We start from the raw sequence: 21,394 nt of genomic DNA on the forward strand, positions 1-21,394 counted from the left end.
AGCGGCATGATTATAGACTTCAGAAAACAACAGCATAGTACAGGCCCTTCAACCCATGTTGCTGTGCCAATCTATACCTACTCTAAGATCAATCTAACCTTTCCCTCCTATATAGCCCTCCATCTTCTAACATCCATGTGCCTATCTAAGGGCTTCTTCAGTACCCCTAATGTATCTGTCTCTACCACCACCCTGACAGGGTTTTCCATGCACCCACCACTCTCTGTAAAAAAAAAACTTGCCACTAACAACCCCCCCTATACTTTCCTCCAATCACCATAAAAATTATGCCCACTTGTATCAGCCATTTCCACCCTGGGGAAATGTCTCTGGCTATCCTCTCAAGCTATGCCTCTTATTATTTTGTACACCTCCATCAAGTCACCCCTCATCCTCCTTTGCTCCAAAGAGAAAAGCCCTAGATGCTCAATCTTTCCTCATAAGATTAGTTGTGGGATACATGGGAGAACAAATTCCATTCATGTAACTCTTCTGAAACACTTCAGAAAAGGTGACAAGAATGGAGCAGCATTTATTAGTTACTGGTCTAACTCACATGGATTTCTTTCTAAATAAATTTTAAATATTTAGTATTAATGCAAAGAATATAAAAATGTGTGCGCTCTGAATGAATTGTGTGCTATTTTGATTAGTTGATGGCCTTACTTCATGTGGTCCAGTCCTCTTCTGTCTACTCTTGCTTCTTGCTGTTACTCTTTTGCTAGCACTGCCCTTCCATGACCTGTACACCTTTAACCCTTAAAAAGATAAGAACACAAAGTATGGACCAAAAGCTTCATTTATGCCATTTCTGACTTAGCATGGATTTGATTCAATACATTTAATGCACTGACAAAATGTCATGACCTCCAAATAAAATGCAGATAATTATACTTTGGGGGAGAGATTAGATAGAAATTACTTTATTGACCTAGTAGTCATAAAGCAAAGATGAGAGTGAGAACTTTTAAGTTTTCAGGAGAGAAAAAGAGTAGGGAAGATGCACATGCTTAACTTCATAAAGTTTCCCTCTTCAAGTTGCAGCCAATAGAGGGCTCATTAGTCCCCAATGTAAACACTAAGTTGGAACAAATCATACTTTATCCTGTGATTTGCCCACAGATTTGGTTTAGCATCCTCAATCTCCTCTTGGAGTATATTAACTTATAGTTCACAGATTTTAAGTCTTTTTAAACCTATCTTGCTGAGGTTTTCAGTTTTCATTATTATTTGCCTTCATTTCTATGTAGGAGTGTTAAAGCCCATCATCTTACAAGGTCTGATTGCTAAGTTATTTGGTCACATTCTCATCTAGGCAGGGGGAACACTATGACAGTACCATCTTGGCTTGTGCCTTGAATATGGTGAAAGGCTGTTCGATATTAACAGGCAAGTCACAATACTCAAACAAGTCTCTGAACCGCTTTTGCGGTCATGGTATTTATGTGGTAAGTTGTTAATTTTTTTTTGTCATTGGTCCCAACATTGATGGTGGAGAATTCAGTGAGGTTGATAAAGCTGAATGTCAAAGGAAAGTAACAACTTTCATCTGTTGCAACTTGACAATGGCTGCAATGTGTTGTGCCTGGTGCAAACTGGTCATTTATCAGTCAAAATCTTAATGCCATCCAGGTCCTGCTGCATGCAAGCATATATTGTTCCATTGTCTGAGGAGTTATGCATGTAACCAATAGCAATAATCTTCACTTCTGGTTTTATGAAGGAGGGAAGATCATCAATAATAAAGCTTGAGCCTAAGACACTGCCTGACAAACTCATACAATGATATATTTGGCTAAGATGATTTTCTTCCAGCAACCAGAAATCTGGATGTGAATGTAGCAGGAATGATAAATAATACCTGCAGGTGATACAAGCCTTGATTGTGTTGTTTTTTTGTGAGGCTAATATTCAGCTATGAAATAACACGGGTGATTTTAGAACATGGGCAGAGCAAGGCAGGTGGAATTTAAACCTGCAACAGTGATCAGTGGTATATCACAGGGATCTGTGGATTACAGCTTGGCATTTCACACCATCATCCTTCAGAAGTAATCAGTAAACTCCAAGACCTAGGCCTCAATACCATTTTCTTTAACATATAAGAAGATATGCTTTGAGAAATAACGCTAGGATATATCCAATGAATGGTGGGATCCCAGGAAGTACTGAGGTACAGAGGCACCTTGGTGTATATATCCAAGGACCTTTCAAGGCAGTGCGCAAGTAAATAAGCTGGTTAAGATGGCATAGAGCCTACTTGCATTCATTTGTCACTTAGAATACAACAACTGTGAAACTATGAAATATTATATATATTAATTAGGCCACAACTTTTCTTTGTGCTGTTTATTTGGTCTCCTTGATACAATGTCAAATGCCGCTTTGATCTTATTTTTTGTTAATCTCAGAATGTTACAGCATGAGCATTTATTATCAATCTCCAATTGTCACTAAAATGAGCACTATCTAAGAATCAACCCTATTAATGGGACTGGAGGATATATAGATCAGAACAAATAAAGATGGCACATATCCTTCCCTGATGAACATTAGTGAATAGATGAACTAGTTCAAGCCAGTCACCATTGCTAATGCTTTTTTAATGAAATATATACTTGAATGATATACTTCATTAACAAAACTTCAATTCCCAGCTGCCATGGTGGGATTTGAGCTTCTTTCTGAAATGAAAATAGTAAATATTGGAAACATTAGATCAATCAGTATTGTGGTGAGAGAAATAGAGGTAACATTTGAAGTCAAAGACCCTTCATGAGCATATCAAAAGTAGTGTTTACTGTCATATTCATGAGTACACGTGTGCGCAAATGCAATGAAAAACTTACTTGCAGAGGCATCACAGGTACAAAGCATCAGAAAAACAACATTCATATGAAAAACAAATCAAGTATACAACAAAAAACTAGAATAAAGAAAAGTCCATCTTAGTGGAGGTGATTGAAGAGATCATAGTATTGCTAATCTGTAGTGATTGCGGTTGTGACAGTTCAACAACTGAATGGTTGAAGGGAAGTCATCTTGCTCAATAGTAGCTGAAAGAAAGCACCATGGCTCAGACAGAGGGGATCTTTAATAATGAATGTTGTTTTCTTAAGGCAATGTCTCCTGTAGATACTACTGATGTATTGGGCTGAGTCCACTACTCTCTGCAGCTTCATATGTCCTGTGCATTTGAATTGCCATACCAGACCATAATGCAACCAGTCAAGATACTTTCAATAGTACGTCTGTATAAGTTTATTATATAACCACATGTTTTACTATTACATATTATTCTATATTTACAGAAAGCAGTTTGAAGACTAGATTGGGAATTCATCTGTAAGTGTTGGCCAGGGCTTTTAAAACTATGCTCTTGTTTACCTATACATTAATGTGGCCAAGTGGTTAAGGCATTGGACTAGCGACCTGAAGGTCGTGAGTTCGAGCCCCAGCCAAGGCAACATGCTGTGTCCTTGAGCAAGGCATTTAACCACACAGTGCTCTGCGACGACACTGGTGCCAAGCTATATCGGTCCTTGCCCTTCCCTTGGACAACATTGGTGTCGTGGAGAGGGGAGACTTGCAGCATGGGCAACTGCTGGTCTTCCATACAACCTTGCCCAGGCCTGCGCCCTGGAGAGTGAAGACTTTCCAGGCACAGATCCATGGTCTCGCAAGACTAACGGATGCCTTTTTTTAAAATCAAATTCAACTTATTACAAAAAAAATCGACTATTGTAGACTAAACATTTTCTAAATTAAATTCCCCCCCCCAAAAAAACTAATTAACTTTGTAATCTAAGCATCTAAGAGTTGCATTTCTCACCTTCTGAGATGTTTTTTTTCATTTTTGTGTTAGAGGTCATTTGTTTCATAGCTGATGAGTTATTTCCTGATGCTTCCTTTACAATAAGAGCAACATCACCTACATTGATATCAGGATTAATTTCATCTATGTTTGTATGTTCTTCTGGTTGAGGTAGTTTGTCCATTGGTTCAGAATATTTATCATGTAGGACAGCCCTCAAATTTCTTTCTTTATAACTTATGGCTGAAATTGAATTTTCCACATTATCTTCACTGTGCTGTACCTGGGCTAATTTCAATGGGGAAGAGCACTCCTCTGGTATTAATATTTCAAACTGAATAATGGGTGCTTTCTCTCGTATAGATTTTAAATTTCTATTATGTTCTCCTTCATGCCACAAGGAATTGGCCAACAGCTGGCTGCTGTAACAGTTCCTTCGTCTTTTTTCTTTTAATTGAATTCTTGCCATTGTTTTAAAATCACGAGACATTTTAATCTTACTTTTATATTCCTTGGGAAAAAGTCCTTTGCTGGACCTTTTACTGTACAACTGGTCATATGCTTCAACAGTCTGACTAACAAGGCTGCCCTTACCATTACTTACACAATTTAGGGTTCTTCCATCTGTTCTCTTTTGATAGGGTCTTATAGAAAGCATATTTACAGACCTACTTCTCAGTCTATAATTCGGTTGAATTAAAGATAGATTTTCTGCTCTTCTAATTTTCCTTCGATTCTTACAACCAGTTACATGAGATGAAATAGATTTACTTTTTCCTGTATTTTCCTTAAAATTAATTTTCATGCTTGATCCATTTGAAGTGCATCTTTCTGATACTTCCTCCACAAATGAATTCTCTTTTACTCCCTGGACAATTTCCCTAACATGAGGCCTTCTAATCTTCCCCTCTATCAGACAGTTCCTTTCACATGATGTCACTTTGCTTTGTTTTTGGAGTTTGTTGCACTTAATGGAACAGTCCTTTTGTTTTTCACTTAATATCTTATTTGGCATTTTCAGAATATCTTCAACCTCGGCTAATGTACTTTGTACTGGCTGTTTATCCTCATCTGCAGACTTTCTTCTATTTCTTAGGAAAGTGCTGCACTCCTCTGAACAAATTCCTTGCCCTTTTAGGAAAGAAGGCTTTGATAAAGCCTTTGGAAACTCAACAGGAAAAGCTGATTGCTCTTCTCCACCAGATGAAGCTGAAGCAGTATTAGTTCCTAAGAAATTAACAAAGATGGAAAGTGAACAAGAAATTTTAAACAGTGACTTTTGTTCACTTATCATTCTAAGTAAAAGTAGAATGAAATTAGGAAATTTCTGACTACCTGATACTGAGGTTGGAGTTATGCCACTTGTTAAAGCATTCATCAAATAGAGTACTTAAAATTACACCAAAAGTATTAAGAAATACAAAACAGCTGGAATTGACAATATTCAGAATTCTGCTGAACAAAGCCCTATTCAACAACAAACTAATGAATGAACATTAGAGGCTTCAAAGTATTGCACAGCATTGAATTGTTATTAAGATTCTTTAAAGTAAAATTTGAATACACTTTACATTTATAGCACATTTGGTATTTAGTGCTATTTAAAATATTTGACAAAAAATCAAGGCAAAAGGAGGTACATTTTTAATACAAGAATTAATAAAATATAAAATATACTAAAGCAGATTCAACAATATTTTTAAAAAATTGAATTAGATGTACACCTAGAAAGATAGCCTTTACAAAGCTATGGAGGAGAACAGAATGGACAGTATTAAAAGTGTGGGAAATCTGATTCTAAAAAAAGCTTTAAAAAGTGTAGTATCCCAAATTGAAGAACCAAAGGCAGAAAACAGGTTCCTCCTGATAATATTTTGCATCATAAAGCTGTAAATGCAAAACTTGCATGTCCAAAAAAAAGTGCTTAGTGGTGAATGGAGGACTGACCAAACATCAGCACAACGTTGTTACCCAAAATAGCTTTCTTTCAAAGCTTCGTCATCTATAGTGACTGGAATATGTATATTTTGGGGAAAAAGGACTTCTTTATTCTCTTGCCTTAGTGGATGATGAGGTTTTGGGTCACATTGTAAGACCAATGTTTTCAATTTGGATATCCTGACAAAGCTTCTGTGTGCTCCTATTCAATATATGAGAGAAACAACCCTATTTCATATCCCCTTGATATAGGCAGCCAATTTGCTCCAGTGGATCAATGCTGGCTCAAGGAGCAATCACATTCCCACCACCATAGTAACCTATACTTCCACATTCTTATCAGCTTCTTCCAATTCCTATTTTGCTCCAATACTCTAGGGCAATGTAACCTATTCTAATGTTATTTGGGAAGTGTGAAGAAGCTGGAACACTCAGGGGGAATCTACAAAAATCAATTATATAACAGAATTCTTTAGTGATGATTTGTTATCTAACTACGTGGTCTTCAATAATATACAAGACCTGCTTATTACATTTCTGTGTATTTTGTAATTTTTTAAAGCAGTTGTATAATGAAATAATCATGTCTTACAGCATGAAGTTATAAATACTAGTCCCAGGATACTGTTTCCTAATGAGACAATTATTTGAACCATACCATCATGGTAAATATTAAGCATAGGTCAGATATTCCAGCAAAGACAAACTGGAGTCAGACCCATTTATGGACCTTGTTGGTTGGTTTTGAAGAAATAAATGGACAGGGCTAGAAAAATAATCATTAACACTGTAAAATTTATGACTGGTTTGGAATGACCAAAAAAATGGGGTAATAAACAGCAGGCTGACTCCTACCCTCAAGAAGCAAATCAATGTAATGCAGCGAAACAAAAAATCAGTGGCCAACTGACAGCCATCTGACAAATTGATGGTAAAATGAAGAGTAACCATTGTCAACAATCCTCTTCTCATATTACATTAACTGTATGTCTACTACACTTAGAGATTATATTTTAACATGTTTCATAATACCTTAAGCCAAAAATATAATACAAAGAACATCTGGATAATTAATTTCAAACATGAAATGTAATCATAAAAACCCTTCTGCTGGAAATATTTTATGTTTTTCTATTTATTTCAGCAACCAATACCTTAAATCAATAAGTATTTTAATACAGATTATAATTCTTAAATGTAGTTAAAATTCTGAGAGTTTTCACACATCTTCCTTATTGATCAAATTAAGCACTGTAGTTTCTGATACAATTGTGTCACGGTTACATGACAATGCAAAGCAGCTTCCCAAACTACATGCTGAATATTATGCATGACATGTTCCGTCACTTTAAAGGTTCAATTTTGGGGAATACATAGTATACTTTTATCTCTCTCATTGTTTGTATAACCTAGAGACCCGTGTATCATAATGGGTGGAGCCAGAAATATATGGAATATAAGCAAATAAAATGGTATTTGAGAATTGAGAGATAATTTGTAAAAAAAAACATCTGAGAGAAAAGGGTAGTACTTCCTACTTTTAAAAGCTAAAGTAGTTTTAAAAGAGGGAGCAACTCTGTTTAACAAAGTATAAAGCAACAGTAGTTTGCAGTAATAACGGTTTTTAATGGAATTAACATAAATTTTGCCTTCCAATCACCACTTTTATTATTTTAGAAAAACATTACTCATGAAGGAGAGGACACAAAAACAGTTGGTTCAAAGACTTCAGAACTGTGGGCTTTTACTGAAATTTGTGAATAACATTGCAGAATATAGGCTTATAGTGACAAACTTATAGCAGTTAAAATTCACTGAAAAATAATTCAATAACATAATTTCAAAATTACTGCCCAGACAGGGACTGTACAGTGACATCTTCTCATACAACACCTGACCTAAGCTTGTATTAGGTGTTTGAAAAGAGGATGTTTTATTCACCAGCATTAATATTTCTTATGATTGTCAAATTAAAACAAGCTAGAGACTAAAAGATCTATTAATTGGTTTGGTTTGACTGATAAAACACCTGTTTCTAGATAGGATACATTTGTTTTACATTAGTTGTAATCTTCAGTAAATCCTAGATGCTGGGTATGTAAATACTGAGTTATTAATCTATTACCTTTATTTCTAGATCTGGACAGTCTATGATTCCTGCTTGTGGCTACTTTGTCAGTATTTCTCAATTTGGCACCCTCCTGGTATCTAGTGTTGATCTCCTCCTCATTGTCAACTGGAACAGCTAATTCAGATATACTTTTGTCTTTCACTTCCAAATTTGAACACAGACCACTGGGTTCAGCTTTCTTCCATTCAAAACCTGAACATGTTTTATTATTTTCCCTGAATTCTGTCGTTCTGCTACTGGATCCGTCATTTGTACGCTGAAAGATCTCCACACGTTCACTTCCTATGATTTCAGGCATAACAGTATGATCATGGATGTCATCATCTTTTTGTGTGCATGGTGAACTAGCAATCACTGTTTCTGAACAGTTTTCTTCTGAATCTTGGTCAAAAAGCTCTGGGGTGAAGCACGATGTCTCAACCTGAACACCCTCTTCTGCTTCCATAGGCTGCTGCCTATCATTGTCAATCAAGGGTTGTATTTCCGTCATTTTTCCTTCATCATCAAAGGATAATTCCACAACAGAGGAAGGTAATGCATCCACGGAGCTGTTATAAGAATTTCCCCTACTATCGTAAGCCGTTTGATTGTCCTTATTATTCTCAAATAGACATGGCGCTGCATTTAATAATATATCCTCTTTAAAACTTATTGATGTATTTGTATCTCTATGCAACAGAGACTCAAACTGTAATGAAGTTACTTCCATTTCTTGCTGTCTCTGTGTGACAGAGTTACATTGATCTTTTTTGTATTCATCATCCTGCATCAATTCTACGATTGGAAAATGTGACTGAATGGGTGCTGAAGTCGAGGGCTTTTTACTGAAACACTGCGTGGTGAATGCTGATGCTATTCTTGAGACATCACTTTTCATTTTGGTACTAGAATTTTTGAAGAGTGGAGTCTTGGTAATATTGCCTGCAGAAGAATTCTCTCTCTTGTTACCTGTAGTACATGCAATAATGAGGAAAAAATGTCAATGCAGCATTACTTGAAGCCAACTAAATATGCAATTATCTGAACCATGCAAAATATACTGTGAAAAATAAAAATATAATACAATTTTTTAGATTCAGATTAATTTTATTTATCACATATGAAATGTGTCGTATGCATTAACAATCAACACAACCGAAGGATGTGCTGGGGGCAGCCCATAAATGTTGCCACACATTCTCCAGCACCAACATAGCATACCTAAAACATTTTATTTTGAGTATAGACATAATTCAGGTACTCAAGTTATAATTACTGGTGAGGGAGATTGTAGTGCAAACTCAAAAAGGCCTAGTAACCACCAATAGATATTGAGGTCCCAAAACAGCCACTGATGAGATTATGAGTGAAAGTAACTGATGAGATTTTGAGTGTCACTTGAGAGAAAGGATATCCTGAAATAAAAAACAACATACACTTTGAACTTCATCTCATAGAACTAGGTTAAGAACTTTAAAAGAGCTCTCAAAGTTATGACAAAGTTTGGAAAGGTAAATACAAATAATTATTTCTAAAGTTCAGTGAATTTGGACATCAATTCCAAATTAGTACACAGATCATTAAGAGTTATTAAAATTTGGATTGCATTACAATATGTGTTGAAAATCAGTCAATACAGATTTGAAGAAGTAACACACACAAAACAACATTTTTAAGAATGGGGAAATGAGCAGGAAGTGGTATTAGGATTGATGGGCTCACTGAGAAAGTTAGAAAGCACTATATTTGCTGACTTTATAGTTCTTTATACTAATATTTTGATGAGCCCAATCAAATATAGTTCAGAACAGTGAGCCAGAACATAAGGTGAAGCACTTGATAAATGGGTGAGTGTTCCACATCCGGTCAGTGGGGAAAAAAAAATCTAATAGAACTAAGACCACAAGAATTCTAACAACACACACAAAATGCTGGAGGAATTCAGCAGGTCAGGCAGCATCTATAGAAATAAATAGTTTATCAACATTTTGGACTGAGACCCTTCTTCAAGAATGAGAAGGGGGAAGATGCCAGAATAAAGAGGTGGGCGGAGGGGAAAGAGGCCAGCTGGAAGGTGATAGGTCAAGCCAGGTGGGTGGGAAAGGCCAAGGGTTGGAGAAGAAGGAGTCTGACAGGAGAGGACAGTGGACTATATGAGAAAGGGAAGGAGGAGGGGACCCAGGGGGAAGTAATAGGCAGGTGAGAAGTAACAAGTCAGAGTAGGGAATGGGGGCAGGAAATTTGTTTACTGGAAGGAAAATCGATATTTATGCCATCAGGCTGGAGGGTACCCAGACGGAATATAAGGTGCTGCTCCTCCACCCTGAGGATGGCCTCATCTTGGCACAAGAGAAGGTCATGAACCAACACAGTTCTAACAGCTGCTAACCAAATGGAGAACAATTCTGCCAGTGTGCCCACAACCCATATCCTATCTTGATCTGCAAGAACACCAGGCACTTATGAGGCAGGAAAGATTTTATAAATTAAAGACTAAACATTGATTGAGCTGATTGGAAATAGGTTTCTGATTTTATATATTTCAGTGCATAAGGATTTTAGAATTAAGCAGAAAATAGTTTAGGACAGACGACCTTGTAGCTCACTGGTCATGTGCAATGTCCTCCTGTAGTCAGCATGACATGATTTGCAACACAGGTTTCTTCAAGCTAAAATGAACACCATCGCATGACTGACAAGACTGACTCAAGAAGGAGAAAAGCAAGTTTTATCTTCCATTGTTTAACAGCAACTGAATTTCATGGGCTAAAATTATTCAAAATCAGACTCGTATCAAAATCTCATTTCGTGAAGTAGAAGATCAAAATCTCAATTAATGATAAAAAAAAAAGTTTCTTCAGTGAAGCTGGATACTAACTTACATTAACCATAAGATATAGGAGCAGAACTAAGACATTTGGCCCACCGGATCAGCTCCGCCATTTCATCATGTCTGATCCAACTTTCCCCTCAGCCCCAATCTTCTGCCTTCTCCCCATATCCCTTCATGCCCTGACCAATCAATCTTTCAACCTCTGCCTTAAATATACATAAAGACTTGGCCTTCACAGCTCCTGTGGCAAAGAATTTCACAGATTCATCAGTCTCTGGCTAAAGAAACTCCTCTTCATCTTCGTTCTAAAAGGACACTCCTCTATTCTGAGGCAGTGTCCTCTGGTCTTAGACTCTCCCACCATTGGAAACATCCTCTCCACATCCACTCTATCAAGGCCTTTCACCATTAAACACGTTCCAATGAAGTCACCCCTCATTCTTCCAAATTCCAGTGAATACAGGCTAGAGCCATCAAATGCTCTTCATATGACAAGCCATTCAATCTGGAATCATTTTCATGAACCTTCTTTTGAACCCTCTCCAGTTACAGCACATCCTTTTTAAGATAACGTGCCCAAAACTGCTCACCGAGGCCTCACAATGTTTTATAAAGGTTCATCATTATATCCTTGCTTTTCTACTCTAGTCTCTTGAAATGAACACTAACATGGCATTTGCCTTCCTCACCACAGACTCAACCTGCAAATTAACCTTTAGGGAATCCTGCACCAGGACTCCCAATTCCATTTTGCACCTCAGTTTTTTGTATTTTCTCTCTATTTAGAAAATGGTCAACAATTTCAATTCTTCTAGCAAAGTACATGACTATACACTTCCCGACACTGTATTCCATCTGTCATTTCTTTGCCCATTCTCCTAATCTGTCTAATTCCTTCTGTGGCCTCTCTACTTCCTCAAAACTATGTGCCCCTCCATCTATCTTCATACCGTCCACAAACTTTGCAACAAAGCCATCAATTCCATCATCCAAATCATTGACTTACGTATAACATAAAAACAATTGGTCCCAACATAGACCCCTGCAGAACCTCACTAGTCACAGTAGCCAGCCAGAGAAGGCTCCCTTTATTCCCATCCTTTGTCTCCTGCCAATCAGCCACTGCTTTATCCATGCCTGAATCTTTCCTGTAATACTACAAGCTCGTAGCTTATTAAGCAGCCTCATATGTGGCAGCTTATCAAAGGCATTCTGAAAGTCCAGGTAATTCTACTTTGTCTCTCCTCATGTTATTTCTTCAAAGAATTCCACCAGATCTGTCAGGTAAGACTTTCCCTTGAGGAAACCATGCAAACTACACCCTATTTTATTATGCGCCTCCAAGTACCATGATACTTCATCCATAATAATTGACACCATAATCTTCCCACCCGCTGAGGTCAGACTAACTGGCCCATAGTTTCCTTTCGTCTGCCCCTCTCCCTTCTTGAACAGTGGAGTGACATATGTAATTTTGCAGTCTTCCGGAACCATTCCAGGAGTTAGTAATTCCTGAAAGATCATTACTTATGCCTCCACAATCTCTTGAGCCACCTCTTTCAGAGCTCTAGGGTGCACACCATCTGGTACAAGCGACTTATCTACCTTTAGACCTTTCAATTTCCCAAGAAACTTCTCTCTAGTTAGGGTAACTTCACACACGTCATGCCCCCTGACACCTGAACTTCCACTATACTGCTAGAGTCTTCCACAGTAATACTGCTGCAAAATACTTATTCAGTTCATCCGTCATTTCGTTGACCCCCCCCATTACTTCCTCTCCAGCACCATTTTCCTGCAGTCCAATATCCATTCTCGCCTCTCTTTTACACTTTATGTATCTGAAGAAACTTTTGGTACCCTCTTTAATATTATTGGCTAGTTTACTTTCGTATTCCATCTTCACATTCTTATTTTTTTTGTTGCCTTCTGTTGGTTTTTAAAAGCTTCCTAATTAATTTTTGTTCTATTATGTGCCCTCTCTTTGGCTTTTATGTTGGCTTTGACTTCTCTTATTAGCCATGGTTGTGTTATCTTTCCTTTAGAATACTTCTTCTTCTTTGGGATGTACATATCCTGTGCCTTCTGAATTGCCTCCAGAAATTCCAGCCATTGCTGCTCTGCCATCTTCCCTGCCAGTGTTCTTTTCTAATCAATTCTGGCCAACTCCTCTCTCATGCCTCTGTAATTCCCTTTACTCCACCGTGACACTGATACATCTGACTTTAGCTTATCCTTCTCAAATTCCAGGTGAATTTGATCATATTATAATCACTTGCCCCTAAGGGTTCTTTTACCTTATGGTCTCTAATCAATTCCGGTTCATTGCACAACATCTAATCCAGAATAGCTGATCCTCTTGTGGGCTCAACCACAAACTGCTCTTAAAAAGCCATCTCATAGGCAGTCTAGAAATACCCCTCCTGGAATCCAGCACCAACCTGATTTTCCCAATCTACTTGCATATTGAAGCACCCCCCCTCCCCCCGACTAGTGTAACATTGCCTTTTTGGCATACATTTCCTATCTGTAATTTGTAGGCCACATGCTTACTGCTGTTTGAGGGTCTGTATGCAACTTCCATCAGAGTCTTTTTACCCTTGCAGTTCCTTAGCTCTATCCACTCTAATTCAACACCTTTGAACCCTATGTCACCTTTCATTTTTTTTTTTTAACCAACAAAGCACCCCCTCTGCCTTCCTGCCTATCCTTTTCATACAATGTGTATCCTTGGACATTAAGCTCCCAGCTACAATCTTTCAGCCATGATTCAGTAATGCCTACAACAACATACCTGCCAATCTGCAACTATGCTGCAAGTACATCTACCTTACTTCGTAAACTGTGCGCATTCACATACAACGCCTTCAGTCCTGTATTCACCCTTTTCAATTTTGTTGCGCCAAGCTTAACCTTTTGACTCCTAACTTTGGCTGAGGTCTTACCAACATCTGCCTCCACAACCTTTCCACTAATTATTCTGGCACTCTGGGTCTCATCCCCCTGCAAATCTAGTTAAACCCCACCATGCAGCATTAACAAACCTTCCTGCTAGGATATTAGTCCCCCTCCAGTTCAGGTGCAGACCATCCCTTCTGTACAGGGAGCACATTACCAAGAAGAGAGCCCAATGATCCAAAATTCTTATGCTTTCCCTCCTACACCAACTCCTTATCCACATATTAAACTGCATAATCTTCTTAGTTTTAGCCTCACTAGCATATGGCATGGGTAGCAATCCTGAGATCACAACCCTGGAGGTCCTGCCCCTTAACTTAGACCTTCCAATGCAGAACCTCATCACTTGTTCTACCCAGGTCTTTGGTACCCACATGGACCACAACTTCCAGCTGTTGACCCTCCCCCTTAAGAATGCTGAGGATTTGATCCAAGATATCCTGGACCCTGGCACCCGGGAGGCAATATACCATCCAGGAATCTTGTTCTTGCCCACAGAACCTCCTGTCCATTCCCCTAACTGACGAATCCCCTATCACCACAGCATGCCTCTTCTCCCCTCTTCCCTTCTGAGTCACAGAGGCAGACTCAGTGCCAGAGACTGGACCACTGTGACTTTCTTCTGTTAGGTCATTCCCCCCAACAGTATCCAAAGTGATATACCTGCTGTTGAGGGAAGTGGCCACAGGGGTTCTCCGCACTGGCTCCTTAACCCTTTTCCCCTTCTTGATTGTCACCCAGTTTCCTGTGTCCTGCACCTTGGTTGTAACTACCTCTCTATATGTCCTATCTATTACTCCTTCAACTTCCCAAATGATCCAGAGTTCATCCAGTTCCAGCTCCAACTCCTTAACGTGTTGTTAGAAGCTGCAGCTGGATACACTTCATAGTTGTAGTGGTCAGGGATCCCGAAAAGGAGCATTTCACTATCCTGCCTGACATCTCTACCGTCCAAGCTGAGCAGATGAAAAGAAGAGAGAAAAAATTTGACCTTTTCTTTCCTTTGCTTTCTCTGATGAAGCCTCTCTTCACTGAAGCATCAAAGAGTTAAAGCCTTAAGATCACCACTCTGACTATGTCCACTCAGATTATGGCAAGTGCAACAATGGCTGTTGTACTTACCCCTGCCTTTCTTTAATTTGCTTTTACTAATCAATCCGAAATGCAGGTTGGCCACTGGTCAAAGCTCTATTACACTGCTGCAACCCGCTCCTGCCTTTTATCTTCGGGCAACAGACCCGATTGAAGATCCCTCCTCTCCAAACTTCCGATGTCCGGATTGGCTGCTGATCAAAACACTATCATGCTGCCATGAACCACTCTTGCTTTTTATTCTTGGGAAGTGGACCTGATTGAAGTATCCTTTTCTCTAAATTTCCAATGTCCGGATTGGCCACTGCTGCAAACTGCTCCTGCCTCTTATCCTCTGGGAGAGCAATACAGAAATATTTTTATCTCTCCCAAACTATAGTTAATTGCCAAATGGAAAATATAATTTTAGGGAAGGTATTTTGTTGTGCCTCAGTTGAAGTAAATATGGAACCAAGCTAATCATGTTAAAACCTTTATACTGCTTTTGTAGAGTACAAAAGCCCACTAAACATCCACAAGAAGTAATGGTACTTATTAATTACTAACCTGGTCTTCCTCTGATGCTCACTTTGCTGGTATTGCAGAAGGGAGATGTAGGAAATGCACTGGGACTATTCTTTTCTTTTTCTATGTAGGCTTTGGGTTGGGTGCTCTTCAAAATATTATTTTCTAATGAGGTTTGAGGGCTGACAATCAGTGACTGACCATCTTTGTTCTTATCCTCTGCAGGCTTTGGAAAATTTTCATTTGAACATCCAGTTGCAATAGCTGGCATTCTATTGAGGATCTTGGGTAAATCATCAACAATCTTTTGCTGAGCATAGGAAAACATGGTCAATGAATCTAGAGCACAGCTGAAATTTGGATGGTGTTGAATTTGCCGACGGATCCATTTTGACAGTCCTGTAATTAAATAAATGTTACATAAATGAAAATTAAAGGAATGTTGAAAACCTAACATGGGGAACAAACAATTAAGAAAATGGGATATAGATTTTGTGACATAATTCTTTAAGTGAGTCAAAAAAGGTAAGTATAAACAAAGGTTGGGCAGGGGGAATCTAGCTTTGGCAAACTGATTCAATTTAAGTTTGCTCCCAAAATTAATGGTTTTTTTCTCTTCAACTTTGGCATTTTGACATTTATTTCCAAAATCCTAAAAAGGATAATTTTTTAAAATGATGCTTGCCCAACCAGTATTCTCAAGATTAAATTGACTGATTAACTTATAAAAGTTTATTAAAAATATAATTATTCATGTTAAATACCATTCTTTATCTACTTCATTTCAAATCTTATTACAATTGGTATATATAATTATCTGGATAGACAGAGTCTGATTAGGAACAGTCAATGTGGATTTGCGTGTGGAAGGTCATGTTTCACAAATCTTATTGAATTTTTTGATGAGGTTACTAGGAAAGTTGATGAGGGTAAAGCGGTGGATGTTGTCTATATGGACTTCAGTAAGGCCTTTGACAAAGTTCTACATGGAAGGTTAGTTAGGAAGGTTCAATCATTAGGCATTAATATCGAAGTAGTAAAATGGATTCAGCAGTGGCTGGATGGGAGACACCAGAGAGTAGTGGTGGATAACTATGTGTCAGATTGGAGGACGGTGTCTAGTGGTGTGCCTCAGGGATCTGTACTGGGTCCAATGTTGTTTGTCATATATATTAATGATCTGGATGATGGAGTGGTAAATTGGATTAGTAAGTATGCAGATGATCCTAAGATAGGTGGTGTTGTGGATAATGAAGTAGGTTTTCAAAGCTTGCAGAGAGATCTAGGCCAGTTAGAAGAGTGGGCTGAAAAATAGCAGATGGAGTTTAATGCTGAAAAATGTGAGGTTCTACATCTTGGTAGGACTAATCAAAATAGGACATACATGGTAAATGGTAGGGCATCGAAGAATGCAGTAGAACAGAGGGATCTAGGAATAATGGTGCATAGTTCCCTGAGTCTCATGTGGATAGGGTGGTGAAGAAAGCTTTTGGTAGGCTGGCCTTCATTAATCACAGCATTGAGTATAGGAGTTGGGACGTAATGTTGAAATAGTATAAGGCATTGGTGAGGCCAAATTTGGAGTATTGTGTACGGTTCTGGTCACCGAATTATAGGAAAGATGTCAATAAAATTGAGAGAGTACAGAGGAGATTTACTAAAATGATGCCTGGGTCTCATCTCCTAAATTACAGAGAAAGGTTGAACAAGTTAGGTCTTTATTCTTTGGAGCGTAGAAGGATGAGAAGGGACTTGATAGAGGTATTTAAAATTATGACGGGGATAGATAGAGTTGACGTGGATACGCTTTTTCCATTGAAAGTGAGGGAGATTCAAACAAGAGGACATGAGTTGAGAGTTAAAGGCAAAAGTTTAGGGGTAACATGAGGGGGAACTTCTTTACTCAGAGAGTGGTAGCTGTGTGGAACGAGCTTCCAGCAGAAGCAGTTGAGGCAGGTTCGATGTTGTCGTTTAAAGTTAAATTGGATAGATATATGGACAGGAAAGGAATGGAGGGTTATGCACTGAGTGCAGGTCGGTGGGACTAGGTGAGAGTAAGAGTTCGGCACAGACTAGAAGGGCTGAGATGGCCTGTTTCCGTGCTGTAGTTGTTATATGGTTATAGCAACACCAAACTATAATGCTGTAAAATGTTTAAGTTATTAAGTGGGTATAAAATCACATGTAACTCTTGCTTCAGTTAGTGACTTAATATACGGGGTGATAGCCACCCCCACCCCGGCCAAACTTAAGAAATCTCGTTTGAGTGGATGCTGCGCAATGTGTCCCCCGTTACAAATCAGTACCACGAAATAACAAACAGTATACAATATGCGATTAAAACCACTGAGCTTTATAATTCTTAATTTGACTATATGGTTAGTAAAGAAAACAAAAAAAGGAAAAGGGCCCATTCTCATGAAACAGTCTAATGCGCAATGTTGGAGCTCACTGGTAATGCCATTCATCCACCATCGACCTCCTCCAATCGTCGCTGACCTTCGGACCCTCGCTCCAAGTCCACTCAGTCCGAGGTCTACCAATTCTCTCCATTCACGTCTTCTCTCATCTCTCCCCGGCAAAAAGCCGCAAATTCCTGGCTCCCAGTCACACAAGAAAGAACAACATCCTGCTCACTGGCTAGCATGCCCCGATATCTCCATTCATAACCCAAACATTGCACATCAGCTTGCATCTGGTCTCTACCCCTCAATTCCCTACCTGATCATGTGTCTGTTTAAATGCTTCTTAAACACTATCATATATACTTCCACTATTATAAAACTCAAAAACAATATTACAATATTACATAATGTTACTTTTACTTTACTTTATACTTTATTGTTGCCAAACAATTGATACTAGAACGTACAATCATCACAGCGATATTTGATTCTGCGCTTCCCGCTCCCTGGATTACAAATATTAAATATTAAAAATAGTAAAAATGAGTAAATATTAAAAATTTAAATTATAAATCATAAATAGAAAATAGAAAAATGGAAAGTAAGGAAGTGCAAAAAAAACGAGAGGCAGGTCCGGATATTTGGAGGGTACGGCCCAGATCCGGGTCAGGATCCGTTCAGCAGTCTTATCACAGTTGGAAAGAAGCTGTTCCCAAATCTGGCCGTACGAGTCTTCAAGCTCCTGAGCCTTCTCCCGGAGGGAAGAGGGACGAAAAGTGTGTTGGCTGGGTGGGTTGTGTCCTTGATTATCCTGGCAGCACTGCTCCGACAGCGTGCGGTGTAAAGTGAGTCCACGGACGGAAGATTGGTTTGTGTGATGTGCTGCGCCGTGCTCACGATCTTCTGCAGCTTCTTTCGGTCTTGGACAGGACAACTTCCATACCAGGTTGTGTTGCACCCTGGAAGAATGCTTTCTACAGTGCATCTATAAAAAATTAGTGAGGGTTTTAGGAGACAGGCCAAATTTCTTTAGTTTTCTCAGGAAGTAAAGGTGCTGGTGGGCCTTCTTGGCAGTGAACTCTGCTTGGTTGGACCAAGTCAGGTCATTTGTGATATTGACCCCAAGGAACTTAAAGCTTTTGAACTGCTCCACTTGCGCACCACCGATGTAAATTGGGTCGTGTGGTCCGCTATAGAGAACAAGATGGATGATCTTAAAGGGAGACTCACCTACTGTAGGGAGATGCAGAACTGCTGTGTATTCTGTTTCACCGAGACCTGGCTCTCCCCTGCCACCCCCGACTGTGCCATCCGACCGGAGGGATTTTCGATCCATCGGATGGACCGCACGGCGTCTTCGGGCAAGATGAGGGGAGGTGGTGTCTGCCTACTGATCAACACTGTGTGGTGCTCGGACACAGTGGCACTGACAAGCTCCTGCGGCCCGGACCTGGAACACCTGTCAGTGAAGTGTCGTCCCTACTATTTGCCACGGGAATTCACCTCGGTCATACTGACAGCAGTCTACATTTCCCCCCAGGCGGACGTGGAGTGTGCTCTGAACATACTGTATGCCAACATCAGTGGACTTGAGAGCAGGTATCCGGAGGCTTTGCTCATTACAGCCGGGGACTTTAACCAGGCCAATATTATATTATATATAATATTAGCATTATCTTTTACCATCATAATATTCTGTAGATAATAAAATAGCTCGGCAGTCATCAGTTTCTTTATATTTTTGACTGGAACCTCACAGTTGATTCTGGCCATGACCAACCTCTTAAAATACTTCATCACAGTCGACTTAAGTGCAACTGTTGTTGAGGCAGCTCACCTTGCTCTTCATGGGCACTGGTATGAATGTTGTTTTTTGGAATCAAATGTTGTTTTTTGGAATCAAGTAGAAACTTCCAAATGCAACAGTGAGAGATTGAAGTCATATACACAAAATGCTGGAGGAACTCAGCAGACCAGGCAGCATCTATGGAAAAGAGTAAACAGTTGTTGTTTCGGGCTGAAACCCTTCATCAGCACTTGAAGAAGTCCTTCAAAACTCCTGCCAGATGGTTGGCACTAGTTTTCAGTGCCCTACCAAGTAAACCATTATGGGCTGAGGCCCTTATAAAAGATGTACTAAAGTCACCCTCCAAGACACAGATTACAGGGTCACCAGATGCTGAAGGGAGTTTGATTCTCCCTTTCGAAGCATGCATAAAAGGCTCTTTAGCTCATCTGTGAATGAGGCATCTCAGCCATTCATAATGTTAGGTTTCGTCTTGCAGGAAGTAACGGCCTGCGAGCATTGTCAGAGTTGATGTGCGTCGATTTTTGTCTTTAACTTCAATTGGAATTGTTTTTTTTTGTTCTTAAAATAGCCTTCCATTGGTCATACCTGCACTTTGTGTACAGTTCTGGATCTAGCCTTCAACAGACTACAGATTTCCTGTTTCATCCAAGGCTTTTAGTTTGGGTATATCCAGTATGTTCTTGAAGACACACACACATCTACACAGGTCTTGATGAAGTCAATTACAACTGTGGCATATTCATTCAGTCCAGTCCACCAACTCAAAGTAGTCCTATACTCCTCTGCCTCGCTTGACCATACCTCCTCGGTCCTCACCACTGGTGCTGCGGTCTTTAAACCCTGCCTACATGCCAGGAATAGAAGTGATAGGACTTTCCAAAGTGCAGGTGTGGGATGGCATGCTAAATGTTCTTGAAGGTGGTTTAACAGTGGTCAAGTGTGTTGGTTCCTCTGATTCCACAGGTGATATGTTTTTGGTAGTTGTACAGAGAAGTCTTCAAGCTGGCCTGGTTGAAATCTCCCGCAAGGATCGGGAAGCATTAAGGTGCACTGTTTTGTAACTGTTGATCATAGTGGTCAGCTTGTCCAGTGCCTGCCTGATGTTGGCCTGCTGTGGAATATACACCATTACCAGAATGACAGCGGAAATCTTCGTTTGCAGAAAGAATGGATGACACTTAACCACTAGATATCCTAAGTTAGGTAAGCAGGACTGAGACAGAACCATTACATCTGTGCACTATGATGAGTTAATCATGAAACATATTTACCTCCTTTATCTTTAAATTACTCAACTGACCTGTTATTACAGTGAATGGTGAGGCCATTGGGCTGTAGCACTGCACCCAAAATGGCAGGGTTAGCCATATTTCTGTGAAGCAAAGTACACAATAGTCCCTGATGTCCCTCTGAAACTGCAATCTTGCTCTGAGGTTTTCAGTTTTATTTTCCAGAGATTTTATATTTACCACCAGGATAGTCGAGTGTGGGATGTCTAAGGTCTCTGTGTTTCAATCATACCTGTAGCGCAGTGTGCTACCCCTTTACCCTTGACATTAAGCTAACAGGTAGGTAAGTTCACTGCTTTCTCTCCCTCTTTTTCTAAACAGCAAGGCCATTCAATACACAGGAATATTTCCAGAAGATGATCATCAGAATATTAACTATCTCTAATGTCACTCTCAAAATCCTGGGACATAGACAAATAAGGATTTGTGGCTCTGAAATCAACCATCATGAAATGTTTCATGAGGCTGATCAACTCTAACCTCCCAATAAATCTCAATATACTGCAACTCGCCTACCACCAAAACAGGTCCATAGTGGGCGCCATCTCCTTGGCCCTAGTCATCTCTGAAGTATCTGGACAGTAAACATACCTACAGTAGACTATTGTTTATTGATTACAGTTCCACCTTCATCCAAAACA

General features: G+C 39.4%; 1 protein-coding gene across 1 annotated transcript in view; it reads right to left on the reverse strand.

The window, feature by feature from the left end:
* Window positions 1–3,369: 3,369 nt before the first annotated feature.
* Window positions 3,370–21,394, reverse strand: part of brip1 (BRCA1 interacting helicase 1) — a 312,184-nt gene continuing 294,159 nt past the window's right edge. The window contains exons 19-21 of the mRNA XM_063031229.1: window positions 15,292–15,648; window positions 7,878–8,831; window positions 3,370–5,041 (exon numbers count right to left, since the gene is read on the reverse strand). Of these exons, the coding sequence (XP_062887299.1) occupies window positions 3,813–5,041; window positions 7,878–8,831; window positions 15,292–15,648 (2,540 nt within the window). The 3' untranslated portion in view covers window positions 3,370–3,812. The remainder of the gene's footprint in view (window positions 5,042–7,877; window positions 8,832–15,291; window positions 15,649–21,394) is intronic.

Source organism: Mobula hypostoma, chromosome 23, assembly GCF_963921235.1.
Source record: "Mobula hypostoma chromosome 23, sMobHyp1.1, whole genome shotgun sequence".
Taxonomy (NCBI): domain Eukaryota; kingdom Metazoa; phylum Chordata; class Chondrichthyes; order Myliobatiformes; family Myliobatidae; genus Mobula; species Mobula hypostoma.